Raw genomic sequence first — 12,068 nt, forward strand, 5'->3', positions numbered from 1 at the left:
CTCAGCCAAGCTGGCAACTTTTGTCCAAAGATGATAAAAAGCGCCCTTGGAAACCGGGTTTGTCATGGTTTATGGCTTAGAATGCCCACAATCCCAGTTTTAGGGCATGACAACGTCTGTGTTGTTTTTTTTTAATATTACTTTAGGGTTTTGAGATTATGTTGTTGGATTGAAGCTCATGCCTTACAAAAATTGGATATATAAACTCCAAAATGCCCAAGCATTGCTCAAGTTGTGGAGACCAGGTGTTGGCATTTTTGGCAATGGTTGTCTCAACTTGGGGGCATGTTTTGCATGCAAAAAGTCTTTGTCTATGGGAAGGACAAAGCCATAGCTTCATCCACCATAAATGAGGTTTTTTGAATGGAAATAGTCGATTTTGATATCAAGATTTTAAAATGTTATATATGGTGCAATATATTAGGTGGTGTGATTTAGACATTGTGAACTACAACTATTTATGTACACAAACACTTAGAAACAAAGTTGCATACATGCTATAGTTTTAGTATGTACACTTTTTGTATTTTGTTATTGATTATTGATCTTTGCTCTATTCATTAATGTTTGTAACTACCTCACTAGATACCATCTTCTGTTGTGCCATCAAAAATGGTTGTTACACCTTTAGATTTGTCAAGAAATCAAGGTAGAATTAAATGAATATGTTTGGAGATTTTCTATCTCCAAATCAAAGACATAGTCACAAAGATTGAATCACAAGAGTAAGGTGGGTCCACTTAATATCCCTCTAACCTAAAGTTGTACAAAATGAAGTTGATATTATATCTACTTTTGTCACAACCCTTTTATTTATTTTTATAGTGTGTATATAAGAAAGTTTAAAAAATAAATTTTGTCAATATTTTCACATGAACATCATAATCTCCATACAAACTTTAAATGTGAATCAATTTTATAAAATTATTAATATATAATTATTATGAAATTTTAGCAGAAAAAAAAGAGAACAATAACACATGTTATATATATATATATATATATATATATATATAAACATAAATTTGATATTTTCCAGATTATGTATTTTTTAACATAAGCTGTGAGTGATAGATATAACCCTCTATTGAATAAAATATTTAATCAATGCAAAGTCTGAAATAGGTATGACTAAATTATTGCAGTAGGAATTTTACAACAATTGTTTTTTCTTGGTCAACCTCAAAAAATATTCTATGCAAGAAGTGAACAATTCTTAGTGTTTGTCATACTTAGAAAATGATAAGATGCTTTTCTTCAAAGTGCAATCTTTGTGATTGAAGACTAGGGCATATATATAGTGTTTTCAAATAGTCAATATGTTGGAAAGAGCAGTTTATAAGGTTTTGGACATTAAATTTATTTATTTAATCTCTTGTCCTCGACTTCATTTATATCAATATTTACAATAAACCTTGTAAACTCTAAAAATGTAACGATATATCTTTTATTGAACTATAAAAACAATCAAGTTTTAATTTTGTTTGATACCAGGGGTTTCACAACCACAAAACAATCGACCAGTCAACATATGATTAGTTTTGTTTTGTTTTTGTTTTTGTTTTGTTTTTGTTTTTGTTTTGTTTTTTTTTTTTTTTTTTTGTACTTAATAATAAACCCATAAATTTGATTTCAATTGTCAAAACAGGAGGATTATTTTATACAACATTTTATTTTTTATGAGAATGCTTCACAAGAAATAAATGTATTATGAACATAAAAAAACAGAGAATCATGTTGTCATGAATTTCTTAGAATTAATAAATATATCATTGTACTTCAAGCATGCATATAATTGGAAATTGACCAACAAGTATCATTTTCCACAAGGTATTCAAAGCATTTAGTGAAACTTCTGAAAGGGCTTGACAGGATATGCTATAGTAAAAATTATGTCCAAAAACATGCATCCATTAATTCTCAAAGATATGGAAGCAGTGTGATGTGTATTTCACCAAACTATGGTCTGTAAGTAGCATTAGTTCACAACGAAAAATACTTCTCCTTGTTTTGCATTTTTTATTGACTAATGTGCAGTTGAAATTATTAGTCAATACAAAAATATACAGAATCATACATGACTAGAAGTAAGACATGTCAAAAAAGTGCATCCAATGGCATAATACTTGCTACAATTCGAACAACATTATTTAGATCTTACAACCTAACTTTGTTGTTGATCAAAGTGTTTTTAACTGGATGGTTTTAATATGTAGATTCATATAGACATACACATCAAATGCTGAATTTTAAATACTGAAGCTTAGTAAAGAGATAATAACAATTTAAAAAAAAAAGAAAAAGAAAAAAGAAAACAGTTACTAAGTGATGGTAAACAGTATTATTATTATTATTATTTTTGCTTCATTTCAAGAAAAATAAATAGATATTGTGAATGAAAACAGGATGGGATGAAAAGAATGTAGAGGACAAAATATCCCATATGCTTCGTTATTATTATCAATCATTTATTCACTAATAATCCAGATGAGAGTAACACAAATATATTGACAATGGCATTTACATGTTATGAAGGTTAAATTGTTTCATCCTCGTATACAAAAGGTTGTATACACACACACACACACACACACATATATATATATATATATATACATACATATATATATGTTTCTAATTGCCAATTATATTGCATGTTGCCAACCTTTTTGATAAAATCTCTCAAGCATTACTATTAAACATATTATTACAAAAGTTGATGGAAAGCATATGTTACATGTGTTTCATAACAAACTACACCAACAACCTCTTCTCTAGGGGGCTGTAGAGTGGGAGGAATGGATGGTAAAATAAGAAGATGGAACACTTGATTTGAATGAACCCAATCTTAGTGAACTTAAAAGAATGTGATTTACTATGGCTAGCAACAGAAGCAAAAATAAAATAAAATAAATGCTTACCTTGGTTCAAATAAACTTTTTGACATTCAAATTCTTCCAAAAAGGATGACAACTTCACCATCCCTGTTGCAAGATGTTATATTATCAACAAAGAAAACACACATGGTATACTCTCTCATCAATTCCCTTTATCCTTCAAATACAATCTTCCCTATCAACCTTCATATCATTGCATTGTATTCTTACTGATTAAATCAATAAAAATAAAAATGAAAACTTTGTCTTCCCTTCTCTTCTTTTTTCATGTTATTCTTCACTCTTTTATTTGTTTGTTTGTTTATTATATATGTATATATAGAAATGGGTCCTAGTTGGACATGGGCTGGAGTTGCTCAGGCACTGCCACCCTGGTGCTGACCCAGCATACAAATACCCACAATGGATACACACATCCACATTGTCATGCTCACTCACTCCTGCAGGACTAGACAGTGCAAACCGGACAAAAATCCTTGTGAAATATTCATAACAATAACAAAGCAAAATTAAAAACCCAGTAGAAATAAACATAAACATATAAGTGAAAAAATAAACACTAAAACTAAAATAAATGAACAAACACATACGCACCCACATATATACATATACGCAGACGGGCAGACGGTCAGACATGGAGGCGGAGGTGCAGTAAAATTTTCTCAGCATTGAATTGAATAGGTTAACTATCATTTTTGTTTTTGTTTATTCATGTCGCTTTATTCACCCTATTATTTATTTCAGGTGGTGCCCATGAACGCTGACATGCACACACACACCCCCTTACCCTGGATGACTTTTGTATCCTCTCTGCAGGCAATTTGAGGAGGAGGAAATTAACGTAATAAAAGTAGTAAGTAGTAATAATAAAGAGAGAATAAAATATCAGTTCTTAAAAACTCATTTATGACTGCCACGCTTCAGAATTTTCCCTTTGCCCCTCCTTTACAACACTCACAAACTAATACCCACAACCTCATTCATACGGGGGAGGATTCTTGTTTTATTTAATTTTATTTAAAAAAATGAGTTATTTGATGCATGGGAAATGGATCCTGAAACGAAACCCTACAATGGGGTCGCGTTTCTGGCTGTGCGGGGTGCAGCTATCGAAGAGGGGCAACTGGTTGGCTCGCAACAGCAGCATCAAATTTCACCATGACCCACTGTTGATTGTGCCTCGGCGAGGAATGGGTGCCGACGAATTCACGCAATTAAGACTCCGGGGTTTTATGCAGAAGCGTGGAAGCATGATCCATGTGGCAGCAGCAAGGCGGCACACGCGCTGGCCCAATTCCTGCAGCGCAATCACAACAACAACTACAACAACAGCATCAGCATTTAACGGATAACTAAAGAAACGGCATCAGGTTCTCTTCTCGCAACGGTGGATCCGAGTGGAATATAGCAAAGTCACGCCTCACCAACGGCAGGCTACACATGAGCATGCGCTAAGTCGCAGCTTACGTGGTCCTTCCGTTCCCCTCGCAAAGGTGGCTTTTGTGCGGTAGATTCAGTAAAGTGAATTAAGTACGGAATAAACAGGATAGAGAAAAAGAAAACCCACACATATTTATCCGTAAATTCGGGCACCGGCTTCGGCGACCTACATGGAAAAGACCGCACGGTAAAACATCGTCGCAGATGCTGATACTGGGATCCCACTAATCCTCCCCAATCAGGATCATACAAAACTTTCGGGCCAGATGCTCTCATGGTCCTCCACCTCCACGAATAGGGGCACATTAAAATTAACACTTTAACTGAGATTGTGTTCTGCGTTGTCTTATCGACTGCCTCGAAGTTCTGAGTTGAAGGGTGTGGTTTCCGAAGCGCATCACTGCTCACTCCTATTTTTATTTTTCCACACTGGACTTTCGCAAGTTTTTGTCAATGGGTTTGGTTAGAGTTAAAGATAATTTTATTCAAGTAAGATGCGGGTCGAAAAATAATTTCATAATTTCATATAATTTTTTTTGACTACCAGTGCCTCTGATTCATCAACACGCAGCAGAAACAATCGGAAGCAGCGACTCAGGCTGCCAACACAGATGCTGCCGTGCAGCCATGAACAGGAAAAACCGGCAACAACAGGCAACAACAATACAATATTCATAATAAAATCAAAATAAGAAAAAAGAAGGAAAACAAAAACAGAAAAACAAGAGAGGAAATGAAATGTCATGATTGGAAAGAGAGTGGAGGGGAGAGTATCCTCATAACCTGGAATGCATGCTCTCGAGAGCGACAGGGACCTGAAGGCAACAAAAGCGAGCACAAGGGGAGGGGGTGAGAGTTTCGGCGAAGGGGATTGTTAGCGACGGAGAGGGTCAACAGCCCACCAGAAGTTACAATCACGGTAGAAGAAGAAGAGCAACAGAAGACGACGAAGACGAAGACGAAGACGGGGATGAAGAAGAAGAAGACGAAGGAAGGAGGGGAAGGAAGGGGATGGGATCCAGCTGGAGTAGGGGAGCAGACAGATATAGTAGGTGAGGAATGGGAGTGCGGGGAAGACGACGACGACGTCGACGACGTGTGTGTACGATGCGCTGCACGGGGACGACGACGACGAGAAACAGGCTTTGGGCTTTGGCGCCACTTGACAGTAAACTGCCGGGGTCGATGTGTCTGTACTGCCCTCCCTGCCTGCACTGCCTGACACCATCTCTGTGCTGCCTCGCAGTCGACGATCTGCCCACGAAATTCGAAGACCTGGGTAGACGACGACGCTGCCAGAGCTGGGTCCAGCCAGGCACAGGCAAGGCAAGAGAGCAAGAGAGCGAGGCAAGGCCAAACAGCCAGCCCCTACCCTCTCCCCCCTTTCCCACTCCTTTGAGGCACAATGCCACTGCTTCTCTGACGCCTCGCCACCTTTGGTAGCAGCAGCACAGGGTACCAGAAACCCGACTCTTTCAGGTTTTCCTCACGCTGTTTGTTGCATCAGCAGCCGCGGGAACTTGGCATCAGAATAGAAGAATAACCCCTGCGTGGGTAACTTGATGAGCACTCAGTGAATAGCCTCTGGTGTGTGTGAGTGTGTGTGCTTGCTGTCCTGTTTCCGATGAGATCGATCAGTCCCCCTCTCCCGATGCCGCGTCTCTGCATGGTGTAGCCTGACAGCGTTTGTACAGCTCGGAAGGGGTTGTAGAGTCGACAGCGTTCGAGAGAGAGTCTCAGTTGATAGAGGCTGAGGTCGAGCTGTTGTCAGTGTGAAGGAACCGAGATAGAGCTTCGGATTGTATGGTTTTGCTCTTTGAGTAGTGCAGACGACGGACTGTCGTGTGTCTGGTGGAGGGTAGTTTTTATTTCACTGTAGGGCTCGAGTTTTTTGATGAGTGGTGAGTGCGAGAAGAGTGGCAGAGGTCGTGAAGGGGTTCCGGGGTGTAGGTTTGAAGCTCAAGCCTTTCGAGGGATCGGTTGGTGTTTCCTTCGTAGCGAGCTTGGATGTTGTGAGTGAGTTCGTGTGTGGGGAAGAGTATGTGTGAGTGTGAGTGTGAGTGTGTGTGTGGTGTTCTGAGGAGACGGTAGTGGAGGAGACGACGACGAGGAAGAGGAGGAGGAGGAGGACGAGGGGCGGCGAGTTTTCGAAGGCGTGCATGGCGACAGAGTGGCAGCACTGCTGCCGCAAGTCAAACCTCTGTTGACCGAGGTGTTAGGGAAGTGGCAGGAGTAGGGCGAGAAACTTGAAGGTTGTTGTTGCAGCGCCGGTGAGCGATGGAGGCTAATGCAGGCCTTATTGCAGGCTCACACAATCGTAACGAGCTGGTCGTTCTTCGACCCGATCACGAAGGGGTAGGACTCCTACTTCCATCACCATCGGTGCTAAATTTAGACTTCGGTGGCTGATCCCACACCTCGCGGACTGCTGCCTGTAGATTGCGATCGAGCCATCTAGAGACTTGCGTATTCTCTCCCCCTTGTATGCGTCTCTGCAGCCTCTGCATCTGTGCTATCACGCCCGGGCTCTGTGAATGTTGTGCGAGTTACCATGTGTATGTATGCGTCGGTGCAATGTGATCCTTAGTGTATATTGTTCACTGGTCTCTAAAACGCTGTCAACCACTCTGACCATTAGCACGTGAGTGATCGCTATGTGAGAAGTGCTTCGGTTGCTCCTCTGCGAAGAGCTTAACTAAAAGCCTATTTGAGCGCTTCGACTTATGAGACATTAGGGACGAGTCGTGGAACATGCGTAAGCGTGTTACGTTTGGGGAAGAAGGTCATGGGCCCTTGTCTTAGGCCAGCTTGTGAACTCCAGTGTCACTTCTCTGCATAGGCTCCTCCCACCGTTCGCCTTGGTTGACTGAAAACTAAGAACTTGCCTTTTGGCTTTTTCGGTTTTTACTTATAGCTTCTGTGTTGTGTTGCGTTGTGTTGTGTTTCGTTTGATGTGTGTAGCCGAAGCCTCTGAGTCAGGTGAATAGTCAATTTTGCCAAATCTGTGGTGACGATGTGGGAGTCACGGTTGACGGGGAGCTCTTTGTTGCTTGCTTCGAGTGTGGATTCCCCGTGTGTCGACCGTGTTTCGAGTATGAACGCAAGGAAGGGAATCAGTCATGTCCTCAATGCAAATCCCGCTACAATCGTCAAAAAGGTAACTCTCTTTCTCGACCTCCCTTCCAAAAGTAATTACGATTGTGTTCACGGGAAGCAGTGTTGTGTTCCGCTTTCGAAAAGGGCTACTTGGAGTTTCTTGTCTGTTTTCCAAAAAACTCATCAATTTTGGATGCAGGGAGTCCTCGTGTGCCTGGCGACGAAGAGGAAGACGACACCGATGACTTGGAGAACGAGTTCGCCCTCGAAATGGGCCAGCTCGACGAGCAGAATGTCACGGACGCTATGCTTCACGGGCACATGAGCTATGGTGGCAATTACGACCACAATCTTCCTAATTTACATCAGACGCCGCAGTTCCCCTTACTTACTGATGGCAAAATGGTACACTGTCGACCCTCAGATTCCTCTCATCCTTCAGGGAAACATGGACATGTGTGTTGCAGGCTCTTGCAAAAACTACATGTACTGCAAAAGTATATGTCACTGTTTCTGCGGTGTAACATTCGATTACGTTATAATTACGCAGACTGTTGATGTCACTGTTTCAGGGGGATTTGGACGATGACTCTCACGCAATTGTGTTGCCGCCCCCCATGAATGGTGGCAAGCGTGTCCACCCGCTCCCCTACATAGAATCGAATCTCCCTGTGCAAGCGCGCCCCATGGATCCTACCAAGGATTTGGCCGCTTATGGGTACGGCAGCGTCGCTTGGAAAGATAGAGTCGAAAGCTGGAAGATGCGGCAAGAGAAGATGATGACTGAAGGCAGTCATCACCACAAAGGTGGCGACATGGATGGTGATAATGGCCCTGACCTCCCGATGTACGCCTTCACTCCTAACATCAATTTTCATATACATGTCTCGTCATTATTAGCAGCAGATTGTTCGTCGCTTGAAACTGGACCTTGATTGATTTTGTGCGATTTTTCTGTGTGCATCGTTGAGCAGCATGGATGAAGCACGACAGCCCCTCTCACGGAAGGTGCCCATTTCGTCTGCGAGAATCAACCCCTACCGCATGCTTATCGTAATCCGTCTCGTTGTGCTCGCCTTCTTCTTCCGCTACCGGATTCTCAACCCCGTGGAGGGCGCTTACGGCATGTGGCTTACATCCGTCATTTGTGAGATTTGGTTCGCTATCTCATGGATTTTGGATCAGTTCCCGAAGTGGTTACCTATCAACCGCGAGACATACTTGGACAGGCTCTCCTTACGATATGAGAAAGAGGGAGAACCGTCACAGCTAGAGCACGTTGATATCTTCGTCAGTACCGTGGATCCCATGAAGGAGCCGCCACTCGTGACGGCAAACACGATCCTGTCCATTTTGGCTGTGGACTACCCGGTGGATAAAGTGTCCTGCTACCTCTCAGACGATGGAGCTGCCATGCTAACATTTGAGTGCATCTCCGAGACTTCTGAATTTGCTCGTAAATGGGTGCCGTTCTGTAAGAAGTTCAGCATTGAGCCGCGCGCTCCTGAGATGTACTTCGCTCAGAAGATCGACTACTTGAAGGACAAGGTGCAACCCACATTTGTGAAGGAGCGCCGTGCTATGAAGCGAGAGTATGAAGAGTTCAAGGTGCGGGTGAATGCGTTGGTGGCGAAGGCGCAGAAAGTTCCGGAAGAGGGATGGACAATGCAGGATGGCACGCCATGGCCAGGGAACAACAGCAGAGATCATCCGGGAATGATTCAGGTGTTTTTGGGCCACAGCGGCGGTCATGACACTGATGGCAACGAGCTCCCCAGGCTAGTGTACGTCTCGAGAGAGAAGCGTCCTGGATTCAACCACCACAAGAAGGCCGGTGCTATGAACGCCCTGGTGAGAGTGTCGGCCGTCCTCACGAACGCTCCCTACTTCCTGAATCTCGATTGTGACCACTACATCAACAACAGCAAGGCGCTGCGAGAGGCCATGTGTTTCTTCATGGACCCCAGCGTGGGGAAAAAAGTTTGCTACGTGCAGTTCCCGCAGCGGTTCGACGGCATAGACCGCAACGATCGTTACGCCAACCACAACACTGTGTTCTTCGACATCAATTTGAAGGGCCTGGACGGAATTCAAGGACCTGTATATGTAGGCACGGGAACTGTGTTCAACAGGAAGGCGCTCTATGGATACGAGCCCGTGTTGAAGGAGAAGGAGAGCAAGGGCACGGGCTGTGGCGCGGCCTGTTCGACCTTGTGTTGTGGCAAACGCAAAAAAGACAAGAAGAAAAACAAGAAGTCGAAGTTTTCCCGGAAGAAAACCGCGCCCACACGCTCTGACTCCAATATCCCTATCTTCAGCTTGGAGGAGATCGAAGAAGGTGATGAGGAGAAGTCCTCGCTCGTGAACACGATCAACTACGAGAAACGGTTTGGCCAGTCGCCGGTGTTTGTTGCCTCCACGCTTCTGGAACACGGCGGCGTGCATCACTCTGCCAGCCCGGGATCTCTTCTCAAGGAGGCAATTCACGTCATCAGTTGCGGCTACGAGGACAAGACTGATTGGGGCAAAGAGGTATATCACACCGTGGAGGATATGGCGAAAAGAAAAGAAAAATGCATTATGGGAGCTGTTGCTCTTCTTTTATGTAGGAGTTGGCTAACAATTTGTGTTTGCGGGATGTTCTGTACAGATTGGGTGGATCTACGGGTCTGTCACCGAGGATATTCTGACGGGATTTAAGATGCATTGCCGTGGATGGCGCTCAATCTACTGTATGCCAACTCGGCCTGCGTTTAAGGGCTCAGCTCCCATCAATCTGTCCGACCGCTTGAATCAAGTCCTCCGGTGGGCTTTGGGTTCCGTAGAAATTTCTCTCAGCAGGCATTGTCCGTTGTGGTACGGTTATGGCGGACGGTTGAAGTGCCTGGAGAGACTGGCGTACATCAACACCACAATCTATCCGTTGACGTCTTTGCCTCTTGTTGCGTACTGCGTGCTTCCGGCTGTGTGCTTGCTCACCGGGAATTTCATCATTCCTACTGTAAGCACGAATCCAATGCCCTTAAGGAAGTTGAATTCGTCGTTGTACAATTCCTTTGAACAACTCCGTGGACTTGGTTGTGCACTTTCTTACCATCGGTGTGCTCCTTTTTTCTTCGTGTGCAGATTAGCAACCTGGATAGTTTGTACTTCATCTCCCTCTTTCTCTCGATTTTCGTGACCGGCATACTTGAAATGCGGTGGTCTGGAGTCGGAATCGACGAATGGTGGAGGAACGAGCAGTTCTGGGTGATCGGAGGAGTCTCCGCGCATCTCTTCGCCCTCTTCCAAGGCCTGCTGAAGGTATTCGCCGGAGTGGACACGAATTTCACCGTCACTTCCAAACAAGCAGACGACGAAGATTTCGGGGAGCTGTACATGCTGAAGTGGACGTCGCTTCTGATCCCCCCGACCACGATCCTGATCCTCAACCTCGTGGGCGTCGTGGCCGGCATCTCCGATGCAATAAACAACGGCTACCAGTCCTGGGGTCCGTTGTTCGGGAAGCTGTTCTTCGCCTTCTGGGTGATCGTGCACTTGTACCCGTTTTTGAAAGGTCTGATGGGTCGGCAGAACCGAACGCCTACCATTGTGATCGTGTGGTCCATTCTGCTCGCCTCCATCTTCTCTCTCCTGTGGGTGCGGATCAACCCGTTTTTGTCTCGGTCCAATGGACCCAACCTGGTCGAGTGCGGGCTTAGCTGTTAGATCCATTGTCCTTACACAGAATTCAACCTAGATTAGGAGCAGCAGCAGCAGGTCCATTGGCGGAAGGGTATCTATGGATTGGAATTCTTTTCCATTACCGCCAAGCCCCTTTGTAAAGATTTTACGCAGGCAGGCAGGTTAGGCAGGCGGGCAGGGTGGCGGCGGCAGTGTTCCCGTTTCTCAAAGTGTTGTGCGAAGTGCATGATGCGGCGATGTTGCGAGTACACGCACATATGTAGAGAGAATAACCAGCGAGAGAAAGAGAGCGAGAGAGAGACGTAGACAGACACGGTCATGTAGTAGGAGCAGGTCACATTTTTATAAATTTTTCTCATGATTTATAGTTTTTCTTTCCTTTTCTATTATTATTATTATTATTATTATTATTATTGTTGTTGTTCTTCATTTTATTATTCATCTACACTAAGAACTTCACTGTCCCAGTTTCAGCTGCTTCCAACGTGTGCGGCGTCTGCATGAATCCCGTTCAGGCGCGGTCCTCACCGACAAGCCCTATCATCGCCCCTCATCACCGAATTTGTTGCATGATAATCCTTCCTCCTGCACGCCTAGATTCTCGCAACCAAGCTCCGTCGTGAGCTCTGCATCATCTTGCCTTCCAATTGCAATTTGGAGTGACTTCTTAAGGAGAGACTGCACATCACTTGCCCTACAACTGGCTTTCAAATCTTTAGAAAGAAAGTTTTAGCATACCTTTTCAGGGCTTCATGTTTAATAGGCTTTCTGGACATCTGTTTCAGTTGCATGATGTAGCTTAGAGGACCTTGTTTGACTATGAAGCACAAGGATTAAGTAAGAGAATTGTAAAACAAATGATGTGGAAGTAGAAATTTGACTAACTGTGCATATGGATTAGTAACGTGGTTTTCTGCATGTGGGTTAGTTATCACTAAGTGAATAGAAAAT

The 12,068-nt window shown here is 43.7% G+C and overlaps 2 protein-coding genes across 2 annotated transcripts; one reads left to right on the top strand and one right to left on the bottom strand.

Moving 5' to 3' along the window:
* Positions 1-3,880: 3,880 nt before the first annotated feature.
* On the bottom strand, positions 3,881-6,005 carry LOC112276516 (uncharacterized). The gene is made up of 4 exons (XM_024507910.3): positions 5,882-6,005; positions 5,121-5,638; positions 4,465-4,766; positions 3,881-4,194 (listed from the first exon to the last, which is right to left on the bottom strand). Exons 1-4 carry the CDS (start codon positions 6,003-6,005, stop codon positions 4,128-4,130), a joined length of 1,011 nt encoding a protein of 336 aa, XP_024363678.1. The 3' UTR covers positions 3,881-4,127.
* On the top strand, positions 5,559-11,487 carry LOC112276250 (putative cellulose synthase A catalytic subunit 3 [UDP-forming]). The gene is made up of 7 exons (XM_024507389.3): positions 5,559-6,692; positions 7,299-7,494; positions 7,633-7,838; positions 8,006-8,280; positions 8,408-9,965; positions 10,084-10,434; positions 10,560-11,487. Exons 1-7 carry the CDS (start codon positions 6,615-6,617, stop codon positions 11,139-11,141), a joined length of 3,246 nt encoding a protein of 1,081 aa, XP_024363157.1. The 5' UTR covers positions 5,559-6,614; the 3' UTR covers positions 11,142-11,487.
* The last annotated feature ends 581 nt before the right edge of the window (positions 11,488-12,068 follow it).

The sequence above is a fragment of the Physcomitrium patens genome, chromosome 2 (genome assembly GCF_059467195.1).
Source record: "Physcomitrium patens ecotype Gransden chromosome 2, ASM5946719v1, whole genome shotgun sequence".
In the NCBI taxonomy this organism is placed as follows: domain Eukaryota; kingdom Viridiplantae; phylum Streptophyta; class Bryopsida; order Funariales; family Funariaceae; genus Physcomitrium; species Physcomitrium patens.

Bases quoted from the DNA above. Each gene is read 5' to 3' on its own strand.
- LOC112276516 (XM_024507910.3), bottom strand. From the start codon at position 6,005: ATGCAGAGACGCGGCATCGGGAGAGGGGGACTGATCGATCTCATCGGA. The intron at 4,767-5,120 runs GTTATGAGGATA...GCGAAAGTCCAG, and splicing joins CTCGAGAGCATGCATTCCAG to TGTGGAAAAATAAAAATAGG. The intron at 4,195-4,464 runs GTGGGTTTTCTT...ATTGCGCTGCAG, and splicing joins GAATTTACGGATAAATATGT to GAATTGGGCCAGCGCGTGTG.
- LOC112276250 (XM_024507389.3), top strand. From the start codon at position 6,615: ATGGAGGCTAATGCAGGCCTTATTGCAGGCTCACACAATCGTAACGAG. The intron at 7,495-7,632 runs GTAACTCTCTTT...TTTTGGATGCAG, and splicing joins CCGCTACAATCGTCAAAAAG to GGAGTCCTCGTGTGCCTGGC. The intron at 10,435-10,559 runs GTAAGCACGAAT...CTTCGTGTGCAG, and splicing joins GGAATTTCATCATTCCTACT to ATTAGCAACCTGGATAGTTT.